The sequence below is a fragment of the Pleurodeles waltl genome, chromosome 9, assembly GCF_031143425.1.
Source record: "Pleurodeles waltl isolate 20211129_DDA chromosome 9, aPleWal1.hap1.20221129, whole genome shotgun sequence".
NCBI lineage: Eukaryota > Metazoa > Chordata > Amphibia > Caudata > Salamandridae > Pleurodeles > Pleurodeles waltl.
Window position 1 is genome coordinate 153,551,979 of NC_090448.1, and position 24,521 is coordinate 153,576,499.

Consider the following 24,521-nt stretch of genomic DNA (forward strand, 5'->3'; position numbering starts at 1 on the left):
TTTCCAGTGAACATTTCCCAAAGGAGAGCTCCCAAGTGAGATCTGTTTACTTTTCTGGTTGCACAAGCCCTCTCAAAAGCTGTGAACCATTTGGTGATGTCATCACCAGCTTCATATTGTGTTACGATCCCTTTGGGGATTTTTAGCATGTCAGTAGTTTCTCTGACCCTATTTAAGTTGCTGCCACCATTGATGGGAGCTAAACCCATCTCTTTTCTTTCCCTTTCTATGGCTAGGAGCTGTTTCTACAAAGCCAATCTTTTGGCAATCCTGGCTAACAGGAGGTCATCTTCATTGAGACTGCTCTCAATGCTTCTAGAGCTGTTGGACTCTCCTGTGAGAGAAGCAACATCTCTGACTATCACTTCTGGAGTCAGGGTTGGAGAAACCCTGGGCTCCCTATCTAGGACTGGAGGTGGGAAGTCCTCCAAATTACTAGTGTCCCCCTCTGAAAGGGTATCTTCAGAGGGGTTGTCTCTAGCAATCTCTGCCAAAAGCTCCTGGAGCTGTACTTTGGTAGGGTTTGATCCAGTTTTTATCTTTTTGATTTTGCAGAGAGTCCTTAGCTCTGACATCCTAAGATGCAGGTAAGGGGTGAGGCTAAGCTCCACCACTATCTCTTCTGCAGTAGACATTATTTCTCTAAAAGTTGGGATACTTTTTAAGAATCTAAAACTATCTCTAGAACTTAATCCAAAGTTTTACAAAACTTGTAAACTCTAAAAGAAATGCTAACAGGGACTAACACAAGGCCCTAGCAGGACTTTTAAAAAATTTAGAAAAATAGCTCAAATTTCAAAAATCTGTTTCTAATGACAATTTTTGGAATGTACTTGTGTGATCAAGTATTGGCTGAGTAGTCCAGCAAATGCAAAGTCTTGTACCCCACCGCTGATCCACCAGCGTAGGAAGTTGGCTCTGTATGTACTATTTCAAAGTAAGAAATAGCATGCACAGAGTCCAAGGGTTCCCCTTAGAAGTAATATAGTGGCAAAAAGAGATAATTCTAATGCTCTATTTTGTGGTAGTGTGGTCGAGCAGCAGGCTTATCAGTGGGTAGTGTTAAGCATTTGTTGTACACACACAGGCAATAAATGAGGAACACACACTCAGACAATTCCAGGCCAATAGGTTTTTATATAGAAAATGAAAATGTCACTTACCCAGTGTACATCTGTTCGTGGCATCAGTCGCAGTAGATTCGCATGTTCTGCAATAGCTCGCCATCTGGTGTTGGGCCGGAGTGTTTCAAGTTGTTTTTCTTCGAAGAAGTCTTTCGAGTCACGGGACCGAGTGACTCCTCCTTTTGTCTCCATTGCGCATGGGCGTCGACTCCATCTTCGATTGTTTTTCCCCGCAGAGGGTGAGGTAGGAGTTGAATTGTAGTAATAGTGCCCATGCAATGGAGTGACTAAGTATGCACCTATTTAAGGTTGAGATGATACATATATAAATAATTGAAGGTAACTTCCGAACTGCTACAGGCTCCCGGGGAGGCGGGTGGGCACATGCGAATCTACTGCGACTGATGCCACGAACAGATGTACACTGGGTAAGTGACATTTTCAGTTCGATGGCATCTGTCGCTGTAGATACGCATGTTCTGCATAGACTAGTAAGCAGTTATCTCCCCAAAAGCGGTGGATCAGCCTGTAGGAGTGGAAGTAGTTTGAAATAATGTTCTTAATACGGCTTGACCTACTGTGGCTTGTTGTGCGGATAACACGTCTACACAGTAGTGCTTGGTGAATGTGTGAGGCGTAGACCATGTGGCTGCCTTACATATTTCTTGCATTGGGATGTTTCCTAGAAAGGCCATGGTAGCACCTTTCTTTCTGGTTGAGTGTGCCCTTGGTGTAATGGGCAGCTGTCGTTTAGCTTTAAGGTAGCAGATTTGGATGCATTTAACTATCCATCTGGCTATACCTTGTTTTGATATTGGGTTTCCTGCATGAGGTTTTTGAAATGCAATAAATAGTTGTTTAGTCTTTCTGATGTTTTTTGTTCTGTCAATGTAATACATCAATGCTCTTTTGACATCTAATGTATGTAGTGCCCTTTCAGCTACGGTATCTGGCTGTGGAAAGAACACTGGAAGTTCCACTGTTTGATTTAGATGGAACGGTGAAATAACCTTTGGCAAAAATTTAGGATTGGTCCTTAGGACGACCTTATTCTTGTGTAGTTGTATAAAAGGTTCCTGTATTGTAAACGCCTGAATCTCGCTTACTCTTCTTAGGGAAGTAATGGCGATGAGAAATGCCACCTTCCAGGTTAGGAACTGTATGTCGCAGGAGTGCATGGGTTCAAAAGGTGGACCCATAAGTCTAGTTAGGACAACATTTAGGTTCCATGAAGGAACAGGTGGTGTTCTTGGTGGTATAATTCTCCTAAGGCCCTCCATGAATGCTTTAATGACTGGTATCTTATATAGGGAAGTTGAATAGGTAGTCTGCAGGTATGCAGATATTGCTGCAAGGTGTATTTTAATGGAAGAGAAAGCCAGGTTAGATTTTTGTAAGTGAAGCAAGTAACCCACTACATGTTCTGGAGTTGTGTGTAATGGTTGTATTTGATTAATATGGCAGTAGCAAACAAACCTCTTCCATTTACTTGCATAGCAGTGCCTGGTGGATGGCCTTCTGGCTTGTTTTATGACTTCCATACATTCTTGGGTAAGTTGTAAGTGCCCGAATTCTAGGATTTCAGGAGCCAGATTGCTAGATTCAGCGATGCTGGATCTGGGTGTCTGATCTTTTGGTTGTGCTGTGTCAACAGATCTGGCCTGTTGGGCAATTTGATGCAGGGTACTACTGATAGGTCTAGTAGCGTTGTGTACCAGGGTTGCCTTGCCCAAGTTGGTGCTATCAATATGAGTTTGAGTTTGCTTTGACTGAGTTTGTTTACCAGGTAAGGAAGGAGAGGGAGAGGAGGAAAAGCGTAAGCAAATATCCCTGACCAGTTCATCCATAGGGCATTGCCTTGGGATTGTTCGTGTGGGTATCTGGATGCGAAGTTTTGGCATTTTGCGTTCTCCCTTGTCGCAAACAAGTCTATCTGAGGTGTTCCCCAGAGTTTGAAATAAGTGTTCAGAATTTGGGGGTGAATTTCCCATTCGTGGACCTGTTGGTGATCTCGAGAGAGATTGTCTGCGAGTTGATTTTGGATCCCTGGTATAAATTGTGCTATTAGGCGAATTTGGTTGTGAATTGCCCAACGCCAAATCTTTTGTGCTAGCAGGCTTAACTGCGTGGAGTGCGTCCCCCCCTGCTTGTTTAGATAATACATTGTTGTCATGTTGTCTGTTTTGACGAGAATGTATTTGTGAACTATTATTGGTTGGAAAGCTTTTAGTGCTTGAAAAACTGCTAGAAGTTCTAGGTGATTTATATGCAGTTTTGTTTGATGTACGTTCCATTGTCCTTGTATGCTGTGTTGATCGAGGTGTGCTCCCCACCCTGTCATGGAAGCATCTGTTGTTATTACGTATTGTGGCACTGGGTCTTGGAAAGGCCGCCCTTTGATTAAATTTATGTTGTTCCACCATAGAAGCGAGAGGTAAGTTTGGCGGTCTATTAACACCAGATCTAGAAGGTGACCCTGTGCTTGTGACCATTGTGATGCTAGGCACTGTTGTAAGGGCCTCATGTGCAGTCTTGCGTTTGGGACAATGGCTATGCATGAAGACATCATGCCTAGGAGTTGTAGTACCATCTTTGCGTGTATCCTTTGTGTTGGATACATGCGTTGTATGATGGTGTTGAAATTTCGAATTCTTTGTGGACTTGGAGTGGCTACTCCTTTTGATGTGTCTATTATGGCTCCTAGGTATTGTTGTACCTTGCGCGGCAGAATTTTGGATTTTGTGAAATTGACGGTGAACCCTAGTTTGAAGAGGGTTTGTATGATATGGTTTGTGTGATTTGAGCACTGTATTAACGAATGGGCCTTGATTAGCCAGTCGTCTAGATATGGGAACACATGTATTTGCTGCCTTCTTATGTGTGCAGCGACTACCGCTAGGCATTTGGTAAAGACTCTTGGTGCGGTTGTTAATCCGAAAGGCAGTACCTTGAATTGGTAATGTATTCCTTTGAATACAAACCTTAGGTATTTCCTGTGCGATGGGTGTATTGGTATATGGAAATAAGCATCCTTGAGGTCTAAAGTTGCCATGTAGTCGTGTAGTTTTAGCAATGGCAATACTTCTTGTAGTGTGACCATGTGAAAGTGGTCTGATTTGATGAAAGTGTTCACTACTCTGAGGTCTAGGATTGGTCTCAGCGTTTTGTCCTTCTTTGGTATCAGAAAGTACAGTGAGTAAACTCCTGTGTTTATCTGTGTGTTTGGCACTAATTCGATTGCATTCTTTTGCAATAGTGCCTGCACTTCTATCTCCAGGAGATTGGAATGGTGTGTTGTCAAATTTTGTGCTTTTGGTGGTATGTTTGGAGGGAATTGTAGAAATTCTATGCAATAACCATGTTGGATAATTGCTAGAACCCAAGTGTCTGTAGTGATTTCCTCCCATGCTTTGTAATAATGACTTATTCTTCCCCCCACTGGTGTTGTGTGGAGGGGGTGAGTGACATGTGAGTCACTGTTTAGTAGTAGGGGTTTTGGGGCTCTGAAATCTTCCTCTATTTCTAGGGAATTGCCCTCCTCTATATTGTCCCCGAAAACCTCCTCTATACTGTCCCTGGTAACTGGACGGTGTTGCTTGTGAGGTGCTGGCTTGTGTGCTTTGACCCCGAAACCCCCCTCGAAAGGGCGTTTTACGGAATGTGCTGTAATTCCCTCTGCTCTGCGGGGAGTAGAGTGCGCCCATGGCTTTGGCAGTGTCCGTATCTTTTTTGAGTTTCTCAATCGCTGTGTCCACTTCTGGACCGAACAGTTCTTTTTCATTAAAAGGCATATTGAGAACTGCTTGTTGAATCTCTGGTTTAAATCCAGACGTTCGGAGCCATGCATGCCTTCTGATAGTTACAGATGTATTAATTGTCCGTGCAGCTGTATCTGCAGCGTCCATGGAGGAGCGGATCTGGTTGTTGGAAATGGTCTGTCCCTCCTCAACCACTTGTTTTGCCCTATTTTGTAAGTCCTTGGGCAGATGTTCAATGAGATGTTGCATCTCGTCCCAGTGGGCTCTGTCATAGCGCGCAAGTAGTGCCTGGGAGTTCGCGATGCGCCACTGGTTTGCAGCTTGTGCTGCGACTCTTTTACCAGCTGCATCGAACTTGCGGCTTTCTTTATCTGGGGGTGGTGCATCTCCGGATGTGTGGGAATTGGCCCTTTTCCTAGCTGCTCCTACAACGACAGAGTCTGGTGGCAGCTGTGTAGTGATGAAAACCGGGTCTGTAGGAGGCGCCTTATACTTTTTTTCCACCCTTGGTGTGATTGCCCTACTTTTGACCAGCTCCTTAAAGATTTCTTTCGCGTGCCGGAGCATACCAGGGAGCATAGGCAGGCTTTGGTATGAGCTGTGGGTGGAGGAGAGTGTGTTGAATAAAAAATCATCCTCGACCTGTTCTGAGTGGAGGCTTACGTTGTGAAATTGTGCTGCTCTAGCCACCACTTGAGAATACGCGGTGCTGTCTTCTGGTGGAGATGGCTTCGTAGGGTATGCCTCCGGACTGTTATCTGACACTGGGGCGTCGTATAGGTCCCATGCGTCTTGATCTTGGTCACCCTGGCTCATGGTGGTGTGAGCTGGGGAATGTGAAGGAGTTTGTGCTGGTGAGACGTTAATCACAGGTGGAGGAGAGGGTGGTGGGGTATCTCTTTTCACCACTTTTGGTTGTGGTGTCTGTTCAGTCTGGAACTCCAACCTTCTCTTTCTCCTAATGGGGGGAAGGGTGCTTATTTTTCCTGTCCCCTGCTGTATGAAGATACGCTTTTGCGTATGGTCCACATCAGTTGCTTGTAGCTCTTCCTCAAACCTATGCTTTTGCATCTGGGAGGTTAGCGAGTGCTCTTCTGTATAAGAGCCTGAAGCTGGGTCGCTTGCAGTTTGTTTCGGCATCGAAACCCTGTCTGCGTGTTTTTTCGGCTCCGAGGTGACTTTTTTCTTTTTCGGGGCCGAAACCTCTCGGCGTCGATCTTCTTCGGTGCCGCTGTCTCGGCGTCGAGCCGTGTCCACACCGGTAACTCGGTGTCGAGGCTTGTCTCCAGCACTTTCTCGGTCCCGAGAAGGCTGCGTGCCGGTGTCTCGACCGGAGTCGGACGACCTCGGCGCTGTTTGGGCCTTTTTCGGTGCCGACGGTCGGTCACCGAATTTATGGGTGGAGCCATGGCCGGATGGCAGTGGCGTCCCCTGGGCCTTGTAAATGTTTTTCTGTGTGGTTTTCGACGTCTTACTCACGGTTTGTGTATCGTCGAATCCTTCGGAGTCCGATTCTTGGATCGAGAAGGTACCTTCCTCTTCCTGCTCCTCGAACTCTCGGTGGGCTGTCGGCGCGGACGCCATCTGAAGTCTTCTGGCTCGACGGTCTCGGAGTGTCTTTCGGGACCGGAACGCACGACAGGCCTCACAGGTGTCTTCACTGTGCTCAGGTGACAGGCACAGGTTACAGACCAAGTGTTGGTCTGTATAGGGGTATTTATTGTGGCATTTGGGGCAGAAACGGAACGGGGTCCGTTCCATCGGCGTTCTTCAGCACGCGGTCGGGCCGACCAGGCCCCGACGGGGGATCGAAAAAACTACCCCAAAGGGCACCGGAGCTCTTCGATCTTCGATGCGGTGTGGAATCGAAGTACGCCGATCCCGAACGCAACAATACCGACGAAAATCTTCCGAAATTAGCTAATTTTCCGTTCCGAAACTCCACCATTGATGCGACAGGAACACGTCCGAACCCGATGGCGGAAAAAAAACAATCGAAGATGGAGTCGACGCCCATGCGCAATGGAGACAAAAGGAGGAGTCACTCGGTCCCGTGACTCGAAAGACTTCTTCGAAGAAAAACAACTTGTAACACTCCGGCCCAACACCAGATGGCGAGCTATTGCAGAACATGCGTATCGACAGCGACAGATGCCATCGAACATATATTTTCTTAGTTTATTTTAAGAACCACAGGTCCAAGATTTACAAACATTACTTTAAATGAAAGGTATTTCACTCAGGTATCTTAGGAACTTTGAATCAACAAAATAGCATGTACAGTTTTGTCAAAAATGACAATAAGCTATTTTAAAATTGGACACTGCAAAAATCAACAGTTCCTGGGGGAGGTAAGTATTTGTTAGTTTCACAGGTAAGTAAAGCACTTACAGGGTTCAAAGTTGGGTCCAAGGTAGCCCACCTTTGGGGGTTCAGGGCAACCCCAAAGTTACCACACCAGCAGCTTAGGGCCGGTCAGGTGCAGAGGTCAAAGTGGTGCCCAAAAACGCATAGGCTACAATGGAGAGAGGGGTGCCCCGGTTCTAGTCTGCCAGCAGGTAAGTACCCGCAACTTCGGAGGGCAGACCGGGGGGGTTTTGTTGGGCCCAGGGTTAGTTGGGGAGGCCACTGAGGCTGTCTTGGTCTCTGAGAGTGTTATTGACCTTGCCACTCTAGCTGCTTGTCCCCTTATTATGCATAAGTACAGGCAGCATCCACTGTTAAATGGTGTTGAGGCCGAGGCCTACAGGGACACAGGTGCCAGGGACACAGGTGCCAGTGTCACAACGGTGACTGAAAAACTAGTGTCACCTGACCAAGACGTACTTGGTTCGCCGTACCAAGTGACTGATGCTCACACCTACACTCATGCCACCCAAAGGCAGTTGCTGACTTTAATTGGAGGAGGGTAAAGGGGGTTACTGGCCCAAAGAAAGTTGTAGTGTCCTCTGATCTACCTGTAGGATGTCTGCTAGGCAATGACTTGGAGACTTCAGCTTGGGCTTAAGTGGAGTTGGAGGCCCATGCAGCAATGCTTTGCATCCCTGGGCCACAGCACATGCCCAAAAGCAAAGAGAACAGGAAGCCCTGGAGCCTGGAACAATGGCTCTGGAGGCTCCTAAAAAGAAGAGCAGACAGGGTAAAAGGTTACCCCCTGCTCCAGCTTAAAGTGATGATTCTACTCCTGAGGGAGATGAATCTACTCTTTGGGTGGAATCTACACCAGGGGAGCTCATAGCTGACACAGCTGAGTTCTTGGGAGCAGAGGGGTAACTCAGTACGGATCAGAAAACCTGTCCCACACTGGAAAGCTTAAGGCAGCAAGCTGCAGCACAAGAGACAGGGAATGTCAGTGGCACCCATAAGGTGTACTAGGATAACAGCTTCTGTTACTCAGAAGCAAGGTACCCTAAACCTGGTGCCACCAGGAGACTGGTCATCCCTCTGACCAGAGCACGGACTAAAAAGCAAAGGGAGCAAGGAACACTGAAGTCTGGAACAATATCCCAGGAGGCTCCTAAAAAGAGAGGTAGGCAGGGTAAAATGTTTCACCCTGTTCAAACTAATAGTGAGGATCCCACTCCTGAGGGAGAGGAACCCACTCCTTGGGTGAAACCTACACCAGAAGAGCTTAAAGCTGACACAGTTGAGGTCTTGGGTGCAGGAGGCCAACCAGGGAAGAACTCTGTTTAGAACAGCAAGCCTGCCCTACTTTGGAAAGTTTGAGACAGCAAGCTGCAGCACAAGAAGCAGGGAATATGAGTGGACTCCATAGGGTCTACTGGGACAACAGCCTCCTCTATTCAGAAGCAAGGAGCCCTAAACCTGGTGCCACCTGGCAATTGGTCATCCTTCTGAAATTTAGTGCGTTCCTGTTAACATTGGCCCATGACATTCCCCTTGCAGGCCATTTGGGGCAAAGCAAAAAACTTAGGCCAGACTTGTCTCACTTTCACTGGCCCCACATGTCTGAAGACACAAAGGTGTTTTGTCACTCCTGTGTGTCCTGTCAAGCCAGTGGCAAGACATGTGGCACCCAAAAAGCCCCTTAATTCCACTACCAGTGGTTTAGGTACCCACTGAGAGGGCTGGGGTGGATATTGTTGGCCTCCTGGTCCTTCCAAAAGCCTTTGGGAACAGGTTTATACTGGTGGTGGTGGACCATTCCACCAGGGCCCCAGAAGCCATCCCTCTTAGGACCACTACAGCCCCTCCTGGGAATCTTCTCCAGGGTGGGTTTTCCTAAAGAGGTGGAATCAGACAAAAGGGCAAACTTCATGTCTGCATATCTTAAAGCCATGTGGAATGAGTGTGGTGTCCCTTACAAATTCAACACCCCTTACACCCCACAAACAAATGGACTAGTTGAAAGATTCAACAAAATCCTCAAAGGCATTATCATGGGACTCTCAGAAAAAAAAAAAAATCAGAATGCGGTGGGATGTCCTATTACCTTGCCTCCTCTTCGCCTACAGAGAGGTTCCTTAAAAGTGAGCCCGCTACAGTCCCTCTGAACTTTTGTTTGGACACCCTGTGAGGGGTCCCCTTGCCCTTGGTAAGGAAATATTGGAGCAACCTCTTAAGCCTCTCAAACAGGACATTGTGGATTATGTATTGGGCCTAAGATTCAGAATGGCCGAATACATGAAGAGGGCATCAAAAAAATCTTCAGGCCAGCCAAGAAATGCAGAAGCAGTGGCATGACCAGAAGGCTGTACTGACTGCGTACCAGCTAGGACAGAAGGTGTGGGTCCTGGAGTCTGTGGCTCCCAGGGCACTCCAAGATAAATGGAGTGGTTCCCACACTATTGTAGAGGGAAAGGTGAAGTCACCTCTCTGGTTGACCTGGGCACTGCCAGAAGTCCCCACAGGGTGCTTCATGTGAAATGTCTGAAGGCTTACTGTAAGGAAATGCCTCCTTGGCATGGTTACCCCCTGACTTTTTGCCTTTGCTGATGCCAAGTTATGATTTGAAAGTGTGCTGAGGCCTGCTAACCAGGCCCCAGCACCAGTGTTCTTTCCCTAACCTGTACCTTTGTCTCCACAATTGGCACAGTCCCTTGTAACTGGTACAACTGGTACCAAGGGCCCTGATGCCAGGGAAGGTCTCTAAGGGCTGCAGCATGTCTTATGCCACCCTGGGGACCCCTCACTCAGCACATGCATACTGCCTCACAGCTTGTGTTTGCTGATGGGGAGAAAATTACTAAGTCGACATGGCACTCCCCTCAGGGTGCCATGCCAAACTCACACTACCCATGGCATAGATAAGTCACCCCTCTAGCAGGCCTTACAGCCCTAAGGCAGGGTGCACTATACCATAGGTGAGGGCATAGGTGCATGAGCACTATGCCCCTACAGAGTCTAAGCAAAACCTTAGACATTGTAAGTGCAGGGTAGCCAAAAGAGTATATGGTCTGGGAGTCTGTCAGTCACGAACTCCACAGAACCACAATGGCTACACTGAAAACTGGGAAGTTTGGTATCAAACTTCTCAGCACAATAAATGCACACTGATGCCAGTGTACATTTTATTGTGAAATACACCCAGAGGGCATCTTAGAGATGCCCCCTGAAAACATACCGACTTCCAGTGTGGGCTGACTAGTTTTACCAGCCTGCCACACACCAGACATGTTGCTGGCCACATGGGGAGAGTGCCTTTGTCACTCTGTTGCCAGGAACAAAGCCTGTACTGGGTGGAGGTGCTTCTCACCTCCCCCTGCAGGAGCTGTAACACCTCAAAGGCTCACCCCCTTTGTTACAGCGCCACAGGGCATTCCAGCTAGTGGAGATGCCCACCCCCTCCGGCCACGGCCCCACTTTTGGCGGCAAGGCCGGAGGAGATAATGAGAAAAACAAGGAGGAGTCACTGGCCAGTCAGGACAACCCCTAAGGTGTCCTGAGCTGAGGTGACTCTGACTTTTAGAAATCCTCCATCTTGCAGATGGAGGATTCCCCCAATAGGATTAGGATGTGCCCCTCTCCCCTCAGGGAGGAGGCACAAAGAGGGTGTAGCCACCCTCAGGGATAGTAGCCATTGGCTACTAACCCCCCAGACCTAAACACACCCCTAAATTGAGTATTTGGGGGCTCCCAGAACCGAGGAAGATAGATTCCTGCAACCTAAGACGAAGAAGGACTGCTGACCTGAAGCCCTGCAGAGAAGTCGTAGACACCAACTGCTTTGGCCCCAGCCCTACCGGCCTGTCTCCCCACTTCGAGAGAAACTGCAACAGCGACGCACTCCCCAGGGTCCAGCAACCTCTGAAGCCTCAGAGGACTACCCTGCATCTAAAAGGACCAAGAACTCCAGAGGACAGCGGCCCTGTTCCAAAGAAACCAAAACGTGAGACTTTCCACTCTGCACCCGACGCCCCCGGCTCGACCTGCAGAGAAACAACACTACAGGGAGGACTCCTCGGCGACTGCAAGCCCGTGAGTAGCCAGAGTTGACCCCCCTGAGCCCCCACAGCGACGCCTGCAGAGTGAATCCAGAGGCTCCCCCTGACCGCTACTGCCTGCTTCAAAGAACCAGACGCCTGGTAAAGACACTGCACCCGCAGCCCCCAGGACCTGAAGGATCCGACCTCCAGTACAGAAGCGACCCCCAGGTGGCCCTCTCCCTTGCCCAGGTGGTGGCTACCCAGAGGAGCCCCCCCCCTTGCCTGCCTGCTTCGCTGAAGAGACCCCTGGGTCTCCACTGAAACCTATTGCAAACCTGACGCCTGTTTGCACTCTGCACCCGGCCGCCCCCGTGCCACTGAGGGTGTACTTTTTGTGCTGACTTGTGTCCCCCCCGGTGCCCTACAAAACCCCCCTGGTCTGCCCTCCGAAGTCGCGGGTACTTACCTGCTGGCAGACTGGAAATGGGGCGCCCCCTTCTCCATTGAAGCCTATGCGTTTTGGGCACCACTTTGACCTCTGCACCTGACTGGCCCTGAGCTGCTGGTGTGGTAACTTTGGGGTTTCCCTGAACCCCCAACAGTGGGCTACCTTGGACCCAACTTTGAACCCTGTAGGTGGTTTACTTACCTGTAAAACTAACAAATACTTACCTCCCCCAGGAACTGTTGAAATTTGCACTGTCTAGTTTTAAAATAGCTTATTGCCATTTTTGCCCAAACTGTACATGCTATTTTGCTGATTCAAAGTTCCTATGATACCTAAGTGAAGTACCTTTCATTTGAAGTATTGATTGTAAATCTTGAACCTGTGGTTCTTAAAATAACCTAAGAAAATATATTTTTCTATATAAAAACCTATTGGCCTGGAGTAAGTCTTTGAGTGTGTGTTCCTCATTTATTGCCTGTGTGTGTACAACAAATGCTTAACACTACCCTCTGATAAGCCTACTGCTCGACCACACTACCACAAAATAGAGCATTAGAATTATCTCTTTTTGCCACTATCTTACCTCTAAGGGGAACCCTTGGACTCTGGGCATGCTATTTCTTACTTTGAAATAGTACATACAGAGCCAACTTCCTACACTTACTATCACAGGGCTAACATGACTGTGCTCCTAGCTACTGATCAAGGTCAGGAGGAAGAGTGACCCTCTTTCTGACCTTTTCTCTCACAATACAGTGGGGATGGTTCAGTAGAGGGAGTTGTTCTTGCTGACTGCCTCTCCAACCAACAGAAAGATGATTGCAAACATTTCCTTGGTCAGGTCTCTGAACTGTTCTCTTTGACCCTGGTCAAAGAACATGGTGTGAACACACCACTGACATTGGTGACAGCCTGCCAGTCAAAAGTAAAATATATAGGCAGCCTGAACATTAGGGAATGCATCAAGGTAGAAGTGCAGAATAGGCTTGACCTAGGTGTTACTGATCTTTCAGACAGGCCCTGGGCTACTCCTGTAGTCCTAGTACCAAAACTTGTCTCTCAAATGGCAAAAGGGAAATTAAGTTCTGTGTGGATTACAGAGGCCTCAATACCGTAACAAAAATTGATGGTCATCCAATCGCTAGGGCAGATGAGCTAATAGACACTCTAGCTGCTGCCAAGTATCTTAGTACCTTTGACTTAACTGCTGAATACTGGCAGATCAAATTATCTGAGGATGCTGAACCCAAAACAGCATTCTCCACTCCTAGTGGCCACTATCACTTTACAGTAATGCCCTTTGGATTGAAGAATGCCCCAGCCACATTTTGAAGGTTGGTAAACAGAGTTCTCTAAGGCCTGGAAAGCGTAATTGCAGCTTATCTTGATGACATAGGTGTATTTAGCTCCACCTGGAAGGATCACCTGGTCCACCTTGGAAATATATTGGAGGCTCTGCAAAAAGCAGGCCTCACTATCAAGGCATCAAAATGCCAGGTAGGGCAGGGAAAAGTGGTTTATCTGGCCACCTGGTGGGTGGAGGTCAGATCCAGCCACTCCAGGGCAAAATCCAAACCATCATGTAGTCGACTGCCCCTACAACTCAGACCCAAGCCAGAGCGCCTTTCTAGGCCTGACTGGGTACTATAGGAGGATCATTAAGAACTATGGCTCCATTGCAGCCCACTTAAATGTCCTCACATCCAAAAGGATGCCCAAGAAAGTTTTATGGACAGCTAGCTGCCAAAACGCTATTGATGACCTAAAACAGACAATGTGTTCTGCTCCCGTACTAAGAAGACCTGACTACGCCAAGCAGTTAATTGTACAAACAGATGCTTCTGAGGTAGGGATAGGGGCAGTACTCTCTCAACTAAATGATCAGGGCCAGGACCAACCTGTAGCTTTCATAAGCAGGAGATTGAGCCCCCCAGGGAAAACCGTTGGTCCGTCATTGAGAGGGAAGCCTTTGCTGTGGTCTGGGCCTTGAAGAAGCTGGGGCCATATTTATTTGGCACTCACTTCCTTGTTCAGACAGACCACAAGCCTGAGGAGCCCACTAAACCCAGGATTAAGGTGCAAAACGGCTGCCTCCGGATGGAAGAAGCTGAAGATTCTGCAACAACGGAAGGTACTAGGAACTTCTCCTTCATGCAGAAGATGTCCCACAGAGTGCTGGAGGATGCAGAGTTCTTTCTTTGACAAAAGACCGCAAACAAGCCTTGCTAGCTGCAAGAGTAGCGGTTGAAGAAAAAGGGTGCTGCCCGGGCCCAGGAAGGACCAGGATGTCACCACTTGGGATAGGAGACAGAGAGGGCACTCAGCAACGTAGAGAGCCCACGCACAAGAAGGTAGCACCCGCAGAAGTACTTGAACACGGGTTCAAGAAGTCTGAACATGGCGGTCGTCTCAACACTACAAAAGAGAGTTCCATGAAGCCGGAGATCAACTCAGGGAGCTGAGCATCGCAGGACAGAGTGCTGGGGACCTAGGCTTGGCTGTGCTTGAAGGTTTTTGTGGAAATGTGCACAGAAGACCTAGTAGCAGCAGTTCACGCGGTGCACAGGATTACTGTCAGGAGAGGGGAGGCAAGAACTTACCTCCTCCAAATTTGGACAGTTGGTCCACTGGACAGTCTGGGTCACTTGGGTCCACCACCTGTGTTCCAGGGGCCACGCTCATCAGGATGAGAGGGGTCCCAGAGTACCGGTGACACTGAAGTTTGGTGCCTGCTGAAGCAGGGGGAACATTCCGTCAACCCACAGGAGATTTCTTTGTGGCTTCCAGTGCAGGATGAAGGCAGGCAGCCCCCAAAGCATGCACCACCAGGAAACAGTCGAGAAAGCCGGCAGGATTAGGTGCTACAATGTCGCTGGTAGTCTTCTTGCTAGTTTGTTGCAGTTTTGCAGGCGTCCTGGAGCAGTCAGCGGTCGACCCTTGGCAGAAGTCGAAGAGAGAGGTGCAGAGGAACTCTGGTGAATTCTTGCAAGTCATTATCTGAGGAAAAGCCCACTGGAGAGACCCTAAATAGCCCTCAGAGGAGGATTGGCCACCTAGTCAGGTAAGCATCTATCAGGAGGGGTCTCTGACGTCACCTGTTGGCACTGGCCACTCAGAGGCCTCCAGAGTGCCCTCACACCTCTGGATCCAAGATGGCAGAGGTCTGGGACACACTGGAGGAGCTCTAGGTACCACCCCTGGGGTGGTGATGGACAGGGGAGTGGTCACTCCCCTTTCCTTTGTCCAGTTTCGCACCAGAGCAGGGACTGGGGGTTCCCTAAACCGGTGTAGCTTATGCAAGGAGGGCACCATTTGTGCCCTTCAAAGCATTTCCAGAGGCTGGGAGAGGCTACCCCCCCCAGCCTTTAACACCTATTCCCAAAGGGAGAAGGTGTAACACCCTCTCTCAGAGGAAATTCTTTGTCTGCCTTCCTGAGACAGGGCTGCCCAGACCACAGGAAGGCAGAACCCGGTTAGTGGAGTGGCAGCAGCGGTAGCTGCAGAGAAAACCCCAGAAAGCGGATTTGGCAGTACCCGGGGTCCATAGTGGAGCCCCGGGGATGCATGGGATTGGCACCCCAATTTGGCATGGGGGGGAAAATTCTTAGACATGTTACATGGCCATATTCGGAGTTACCACTGTGAAGCTACATATAGGTATTGACCTATATGGAGTGCACGCATGTAATGGTGTCCCCGCACTCACAAAATCCGGGAAAATTGCCCTGAGCTATGTGGGGGCACCTTTGCTAGTGCAAGAGAGCCCTCACACTTAGTAACTTTGCACCTAACCTTCAGCAAGTGAAGGTTAGACATATAGGTGACTTATAAGTTACTTAAGTGCAGTGAAAATGGCTGTGAAATAACGTGTGTGTTATTTCACTCAGGCTGCAGTGGCAGTCCTGTGTCTGAGCTCCCTAAAGAAACTGTCTGAGGGCTAGGAGGGCCTACGATAGGGGTGACTTACAGTGATCTGGTGCACTGCCCTGTTGTGAAAGGGTGCCTGCACCTTTTCACGCAGGCTGAAATGGCAGGCCTGCAGACACATTTTGCATGGGCTCCCCTGGGTGGTGCAATACATGCTGCAGCCCATGGGGAACCCCTGGTGCCCCAATGCCCTGGGTACCTAAGTACCATATACTAGGGACATATCTGGGGGCACCAGTATGCCAATTGTCGGATGTGCAAAGTCTTAAGCAACCAAATTCAGAGGGAGAGAGCACAAACTCTGGGGTCCTGGTTAGCAGGATTCCAGTGAAAACGGGCCAAGGATACTGCAAGCAGGCAAAAAGTGGGGGTAACGAGGACAAAAAGAGGGTACTATCCTACAACGATGACTTTCCCTTTAAAGATAAAGACAGTGATGGAAATGTCATTATAGATTGCTTTGTTTTTGGATCTGCGTGTTGCATCATTGGAGGTTTCTTCAACAGCAAGTAGTATTGTCAACAGTAGTTTAGTTGACAGTTCCATTGTTGGAGTCATCGTCAACGGTATCATTGTCGACTAGTTCGTCGATGGTATGGTCGTCAATGGGTTTGTCGTCGACGGGGACATCGACGGTATCATCGCCAACAAGCTTTTCATAGTTGATAGTATCATCGGTGATGAGTCCTTCAATGGTGTCATCGAGGAGTCCATCGTTGGTGAGTATTGTGACGTCAACAGGATCTTCCCCACTGATAGAAAGTTGTGAAAGGGTGTTGTCGACAGTGTCTCCGTCGACTGGCATTTCAGGATCCTGGCAGTTACAATCGCCATGGATGACATTGGTGATGATGAGACGATCCTCGGCGACACTGCAATGGTAAAGGTGTATGTTGCTGTCGTTGTTACCGTCTAGGCGGTTGTCAATGAGCACATCATCAATGGGGTCTTCGTCAACGATGGTACAGTCTTCTTGGATTTTGTTGTTGATGGCACAGATTGTGAAGCACGCTTTGGCAGTGCTTCTTTCAGGGAAGGAGTAGTAGGCTCAGATTGAGTCATTTGTGAGGTATATTTATCCTTTTTAGAGGCTGAAGGACGGTCCTTCTGTTTCCTCTCGTGCCCAATGTCAGCCGCAGGTGATAATTTTTATCTCCTGCTTTAGATCTTTTGATAGTAGATGACGTCTGCAACAAACCATCACTCTCTTCTCAGATAAAGAGCATTTTCATTTTTGGAGCCACAGTAAAAGTCTGCCTTCCTTTTCCTTTAGAGTTTTTTGGGAAAAGGTGCAACATATTTTAAGTGTCTCACCTTCTGCTCTGGATAAATGCAACATATGCATTTTTTGTGTGGGTCCTTTTGTAGGAAGTTGGCTCTGATTATACTATTTCAAAGTAAGAAATAGTGTGCACAGAGTCCAAGGGTTCCTCTTGGAGGTAAGATAGTGGCAAAAATAGATAATTCTAATGCTCTATTTTGTGGTAGTGTGGTCGAGCAGTAGGCTTATCAGTGGGTCGTGTTAAGCATTTGTTGTACACACACAGGCAATAAATGAGGAAAACACACTCAAAGACTTATTCCAGGCCAATAGGTTTTTATATTGAAAAATATCTTTCTTAGTTTATTTTAAGAACCACAGGTTCAAGATTTACATTAAACACTTTAAACGTAAGGTCCTTCACTTAGATACTTAAGAAACTTTGAATAAAAGCAATATCATATACAGTCTTTGTAAAAATGGCAATAAGCTATTTTCAAAGTGGACACTGTGCAAAAATCAACAGTTCCTGGGGGTGGTAAGTAAAGGTTAGTTTTGAAGGTAAGTAAAACACTTACAAGTCTCAAGTTTGGGGCATAGGCAGCCCACCGTTGGGGATTCAAGGCAACCCCAAAGTTACCACACCAGCAGCTCAGGGCCTGTCAGGTGCAGAGGTCAAAGAGGTACCCAAAACACATAGGTGCCTATGGGGAACAGGGGTGCTCCGGTTCCAGTCTGCCAGCAGGTAAGTACTTGCATCCTCGGGGGGAAGACCTGGGAGGGTGAGGGGACACAAGAAGGCATAGAAATTATACCTTCAGCCGCACAGGTTGTAGTATGCAAACAGGGGTCGGGTTTTAGATTGAAAACAATGGAGAGACCCGGGGGTCACTTCCGCGATGCAGGCAGGAACAGGGGGGGGGGGGGGGGGGGGGGGGGGGGGGGGGTGCTCCTTGGGGCAGCCACCACCTGGGCTAGGCAGAGGGTCGCCTGGGGGTCGCTCTTGCACTGGAGTTCGGTTCCTTCAGGTCCTGGGGGCTGCGGATGCAGTGTTGGTTCCAGGCGTCGGGTCCCTTGTTACAGGCAGTCGCGGTCAGGGGGAGCCTCTGGATTCTCCCTGCAGGCGTCGCTGTGGGGGCTCAGGGGGGGTCGTCTCTGGTTACTCACAGGCTTGCAGTCGCCGGGGAGTCCTCCCTGAGGTGTTGGTTTTCTGCAGGTCAAGCCGGGGGCGTCGAGTGTCGAGTCTCACGCTTCCGGCGGGAAATGTGAAGTCCTTGGAAGTTGCTTTTTTGTTGCAAAGAAGTAGCTGGTTTTGAACAGGGCTGCTGTTCACGGGAGTTTCTTGGTCCTGTAGTCCAGGGCAGTCCTCTCAGGCTACAGAGGTCGCTGGTCCCTGTCGGATGCATCGCTAGAGCAGGTTTTCGAAGTTGGAGACAGGCCGGTAGGGCTGGGTCAATTCAGTTGTCGTCTTCCTCCTTCTCTGCAGGCTTGTAGTCAGCAGTCCTCCTTCTTTCTTCAGGTTGCAGGAATCTGATTTCCGGGGATCTGGGGAGCCCCTAAATACTGAATTTAGGGGTGTGTTTAGGTCTGGGAGGGCAGTAGCCAATGGCTACTGTCCTTGAGGGTGGCTACACCCTCTTTGTGCCTCCTCCCTGTGGGGCAGGGGGCACATCCCTAATCCTATTGGGGGAAGCCTCCAAACTCAAGATGGAGGATTTCTCAAGGCAGGGGTCACCTCAGCTCAGGACACCTTAGGGGCTGTCCTGACTGGTGGGTGACTCCTCCTTGTTTTTCTCATTATCTCATCCAGCCTTGCAGCCAAAAGTGGGGGCAGTGGCCGGAGGGCCGGGCATCTCCACTAGCAGGGATGCCCTGGGGTGCTGTAACAAAAGGGGTGAGCCTTTGAGGCTCACCACCAGGTGTTACAGTTCCTGCAGGGGGAGGAGAGAAGCACCTCCACCCAGTACAGGCTTTGTTCCTGGCCACAGAGTGACAAAGGCACTCTCCCCATGTGGCCAGCAACATGTCTGGTGTGTGGCAGGCTGGCAGGAACTGGTCAGCCTACACTAGAAGTCAGGTATGTTTTCAGGGGGCATCTCTAAGATGCCCTCTGGGTGTATTTTACAATAAATAGCACACTGGCATCAGTGTAGCCATTATGGAACTGTGGAGTTCGTTTTTGACAAACTCCCAGACCATATACTCTTATGGCTACCCTGCACTCTGCACTTACAATGTCTAAGGTTTTGCTGAGACACTGTAGGGGCATAGTGCACATGCACATGCACATATGCCCTCATCTGTGGGATAGTGCACCCTGCCTTGGGGCTGTAAGGCCTGCTAGAGGGGTGACTTACCCATGCCACAAGCAGTGTGAGGTTGGCATGGCACTCTGAGGGGAGTGCCATGTCGACCTAGTCATATTCTCCCCACCAGCACACACAAGCTGTGAGGCAGTGTGCATGTGCTAAGAGAGGGGTCCCTAAGGTGGCATAAGACATGCTGCAGCCCTTAGAGACCTTCCCTGGCATCAGGGCCCATGGTACCAGTTACAAGGGACTTACCTGAGTGCCAGGGTTGTGCCAATTGTGGAGACAAAAGTACAGTTTAGGGAAAGAACACTGGTGCTGGGGCCTGGTTTGCAGGGTCCCAGCACACTTTCAAATCATAACTTAGCATCAGCAAAGGCAAAAAGTTAGGGGGCAACCATGCCAAGGAGGCATTTCCTTACACCTTTGAATTCAGTCTTTTCTTCCCACATGTCACAGGCTCTGAAAAGTCCTTTCTTGGAGATATGGGACACAGGGTCCAGTCAAAAATCAATATGCAGAAGAAAAGATGACATGCTGAAAGTAACTTCCTTTGATTAAACTGGGAGGAAACAGGTAGTATGAGCAGAGATCAAGGAGACTCCTACCACATGAAGTGCTGTAGAAAATGTGAGAAAATCAGCCTCTGCTGGGAATGTTCTAGAGGGTGCGGTCGTCTGACTGGTTATAGTTCAAGTTTGGTCCTTTTAAAAAAAGGACATAGATAGGTTGTTAAATTGACTTTTTCACTGCCATTATAGCCTATGATAGTGATATATACTGCTTTATTAAGGTACCGTGGGACTCACACTTCGACGTCTGGGAATGATTCAAGCATGTGAATCTATGAACGATCCAATGATGGAGAAATTCCCATCCATTGAGGACATTTCTTCTCTAATTTTCAGACACAAACCCCAATTGTAGGGTTTCTTGCTGAATGTGCAGCCTTGTACATGGGAGACAGGGCCTCTGCCACTCCACCAGCATGGCTGCCAACCTACTATAAGCTAAATGAGAATGTCAACACCAAACAAAACCCTAAAACATTTAAGTTTGAGTTTGTGGGAAATCTTACCTGGCCAGTTCTTTGAGCTTCTTTTGCATTTTACAGTGGATTTTCCACTGCCACTTTCCTTCTGGAGAGCTCAGTTCTTCAAGGAACTTGAGGAAGTGTTTCAATTTGTCTGTTGTAAAAGAAATAGAACATTATTTTCTATAAAAATAAACTGCCTTACCATAACAAAACAGTGTTCAACCATGAAGTTTGTTATCTTAAATATTAAGACTTCAATGATGTCCCAATGTAGCAATTTAGCTTAAAAGAGACAATGAAAATTCCAACCAGTCACCCAAAACCAGTCTCAACCATAAGTGAATTTGCTTAACTTAATTAAGGAAAGAAAACTGGTATTATGCTCTCCCAAAAAGCAGATGAAAAATCAATGAAGAAACTACTACTGCAAGACTTACAAACAATCATCAGCTGTTTCAACAAAACAGCAAAGGGAATCTAGACTCCACAAATCACAGCTGGAAGTCAGCAGGGCTGTAATGCCTTCCATGTTTCCAAGATGTAAATATGTTGAATTGTAAACTCAAAGGGAAAAGCAGCTATTGGAAAATAAGGGAGCAATACCCATTAGTACCTAAACAAGCTAAAATACAGTACTAGGGACTGCAGAATATTCTACATCTTTTCACACAAGTATCTGTACTGCAAAACGAGGACTAATACTTCCCCTGATTTACAATCAATGCACTTTTTACAAGATTGAGCATGCACTTGTGTACAGAGACTGGACAGCTTTCTCACAGAAAGCACTTTAAATTAAAGACAGTCTACATTAGAGTAAGGAAAGCACATGCTCTACTATCTATTGTTGGATTTAGGGCCCAATGTGCAAACGATTTGTGAATTGCTAACCAATTGCAAACTATTTAGCAGACGCAAAAACATCACATCCAAATGTACCAAGAACAAGAAATAGTCAGCTCGGGAAAACTGCACAACAAACCCATAAATAAAAAAAAGAAATCACAAAAAAGTTAAAGATGTGCCAATTGTCAAGCTGTAATTACCTAACTGCAATTCACTAATGCAATACAGGAAAACATTTGGCATTTGTGACTATTTCTGAGGAATAAGTTACTCACCGTCAGTAACAAATTATCTGGTAGAGACATATTCTAGTTGCAGATTACTTACCTTAGAATTTCCCCAGACGTCAGACTGGATCTAGAGATTTTTTTGAGCAGTACTCTTGCACGCTGTCAGGTGGCGTTGGTCGACTACACGTCTTTCACTGGCATTGTGGATGTTGCAATGACGTCACAGCCCTATATAGGTGTCACCACAGCAAACTGACATCAGCTTTTTTTCACAACTTTCAACGCCAGAAGCGCGGAGCCATGAAGAACACTGAGATTGGTGCACCAGAACTAGGGCCATGAAGGGGAGTCGTCGACCCTAAAAATCAGTTCGCAGAGCAGGGAGGATGGGTGGGTCGGTAAGGAATTATGAAGAGGCTCAAAAGGAGCACACATGAGGAAGTACCAGGTTTAAATCCCACTGGGGCGTTATGAACGGGGTAGGCGGGGACATGTGGGTAAGCCCTCAAAGGAATCTCACCACAATGGTAAATTTAAACAAGGAGGGTTGATCATGAAGTCGGAGGAAAGCATATTGCAGACAGATAACCCCTAAGGGTGCCCAAAGCAGAGCCCTGCTGGGCAAGAGAGAGAATAAACAAGAGGACCTCAGACAAAGGTGCAGAAAGGGGATCAACGGTTTTGTTGGTACACCATGCCACAAATTTATGCAGACAGGCATATACCATTTTCGTGGAGGGATACCTGGCTGCCAAGATAACACCACAGACTTCAGGCGGAAGGTTGAAAGCTGTCAACTGCTGCCGCTCAGTCTCCACGCAAGAAAACGGAGACTGGACAGGTGCGGGTTGTAAGGAAATGCCTCCTTGGCATGGTTACCCCCTGACTTTTTGCCTTTGCTGATGCTATGTTTTGAATTGAAAGTGTGCTGAGGCCTGCTAACCAGGCCCCAGCACCAGTGTTCTTTCCCTAACCTGTACTTTTGTATCCACAATTGGCACACCCTGGCATCCAGGTAAGTCCCTTACAACTGGTACCCGTGGTACCAAGGGCCCTGATGCCAGGGAAGGTCTCTAAGGGCTGCAGCATGTCTTATGCCACCCTGGAGACCCCTCACTCAGCACAGACACACTGCTTGCCAGCTTGTGTGTGCTGGTGAGAACAAAATGAGTAAGTCGACATGGCACTCCCCTCAGGGTGCCATGCCAGCCTCTCACTGCCTATGCAAGTATAGATAAGTCACCCCTCTAGCAGGCCTTACAACCCTAAGGCAGGGTGCACTATACCATAGGTGAGGGCACCAGTGCATGAACACTGTGCCCCTACAGTGTCTAAGCCAAACCTTAGACATTGTAAGTGCAGGGTAGCCATAAGAGTATATGGTCTGGGAGTTTGTCAAACACGAACTCCACAGGACCATAATGGCTACACTGAAAACTGGGAAGTTTGGTATCAAACTTCTCAGCACAATAAATGCACACTGATGCCAGTGTACATTTTATTGTAAAATACACCCCAGAGGGCACCTTACAGGTGCCCCCTGAAACCTTAACCGACTATCTGTGTAGGCGGACTGGTTCCAGCAGCCAGCCACACTAGAGACATGTTGCTGGCCCCATGGGGAGAGTGCCTTGAGGCCAGTAACAAAGCCTGCACTGGGTGGAGATGCTAACACCTCCCCCAGGCAGGAGCTGTAACACCTGGAGGCTTTGTTCCAGCACCGCAGGACACTCCAGCTAGTGGAGTTGCCCGCCCCCTCCGGCCACGGCCCCCACTTTTGGTGGCAAGGCCGGAGAAAATAATGAGAAAAACAAGGAGGAGTCACTGGCCAGTCAGGACAGCCCCTAAGGTGTCCTGAGCTGAAGTGACTCCAACATTTAGAAATCCTCCATCTTGCAGATGGAGGATTCCCCCAATAGGATTAGGGATGTGCCCCCCTCCCCTTGGGAGGAGGCACAAAGAGGGTGTACCCACCCTCAGGGCTAGTAGCCATTGGCTACTAACCCCCCAGACCTAAACACGCCCTTAAATTTAGTATTTAAGGGCTTCCCTGAACCTAGGAAAACAGATTCCTGAAACTACAAGAAGAAGAGGACTGCTGAGCTGAAAAACCCCTGCAGAGGAAGAACAGAAGACACCAACTGCTTTGGCCCCAGACTTACCGGCCTGTCTCCTGCCTTCCAAAGAAACCTGCTCCAGCGACGCTTTCCAAGGGACCAGCGACCTCTGAATCCTCGGAGGACTGCCCTGCTTCACGAAAGACAAGAAACTCCAGAGGACAGCGGCACTGCTCCAAAAGAACTGCAACTTTGTTTCAAGAAGCAGATTTAAAGACCCCTGCAACTCCCCGCAAGAAGCGTGTGAGACTTGCAACACTGCACCCGGCGACCCCGACTCGACTGGTGGAGAACCAACACCTCAGGGAGGACCCTCCGGCGACTCCAAGACCGTGAGTAACCAAAGTTGTCCCCCCTGAGCCCCCACAGCGACGCCTGCAGAGGGAATCCCGAGGCTCCCCCTGACCGCGACTGCCTGAACTCTATTTCCCGACGGCTGGAAAAGACCCTGCACCCGCAGCCCCCAGCACCTGAAGGAACGGAACTTCTGTGCAGGAGTGACCCCCAGGAGGCCCTCTCCCTTGCCCAGGTGGTGGCTACCCCGAGGAGCCCCCCCCCCTTGCCTGCATCGCTGAAGAGACCCCTTGGTCTCCCATAGGAAACTATTGAAAACCCGACGCGTGTTTACACACTGCACCCGGCCGCCCCCGCGCTGCTGAGGGTGTACTTTTTGTGCTGACTCGTGTCCCCCCCGGTGCCCTACAAAACCCCCCAGGGTCTGCCTTCTGAAGACACGGGTACTTACCTGCTGGCAGACTGGAACCGGGGCACCCCCTTCTCTCCATTGAAGCCTATGTGTTTTGGGCACCTCTTTGACCTTTGCACCTGACCGGCCCTGAGCTGCTGGTGTGATAACTTTGGGGTTGCTCTGAACCCCCAACGGTGGGCTACCTTGGACCCAAAACTGAGACCTGTAAGTGATTTACTTACCTGCTAAAAATAACAATACTTTACCTCCCCCAGGAACTGTGAAAATTGCACTGTGTCCACTTTTAAAACAGCTATTTGTGTTTTATGTGAAAAGTATATATGCTACTGTAATTATTAAAAGTTCCTAAAGTACTTACCTGCAATACCCT

The 24,521-nt window shown here is 48.5% G+C and overlaps 1 protein-coding gene across 2 annotated transcripts in view; it reads right to left on the bottom strand.

Moving 5' to 3' along the window:
* The window catches only part of TASOR (transcription activation suppressor), a 773,668-nt gene that overhangs the window by 64,102 nt on the left and 685,045 nt on the right, over positions 1–24,521 (bottom strand). For both annotated transcript variants that reach the window (XM_069206460.1, XM_069206459.1), the window contains one exon: positions 20,292–20,400. In XM_069206460.1, the coding sequence (XP_069062561.1) occupies positions 20,292–20,400 (109 nt within the window). The remainder of the gene's footprint in view (positions 1–20,291; positions 20,401–24,521) is intronic.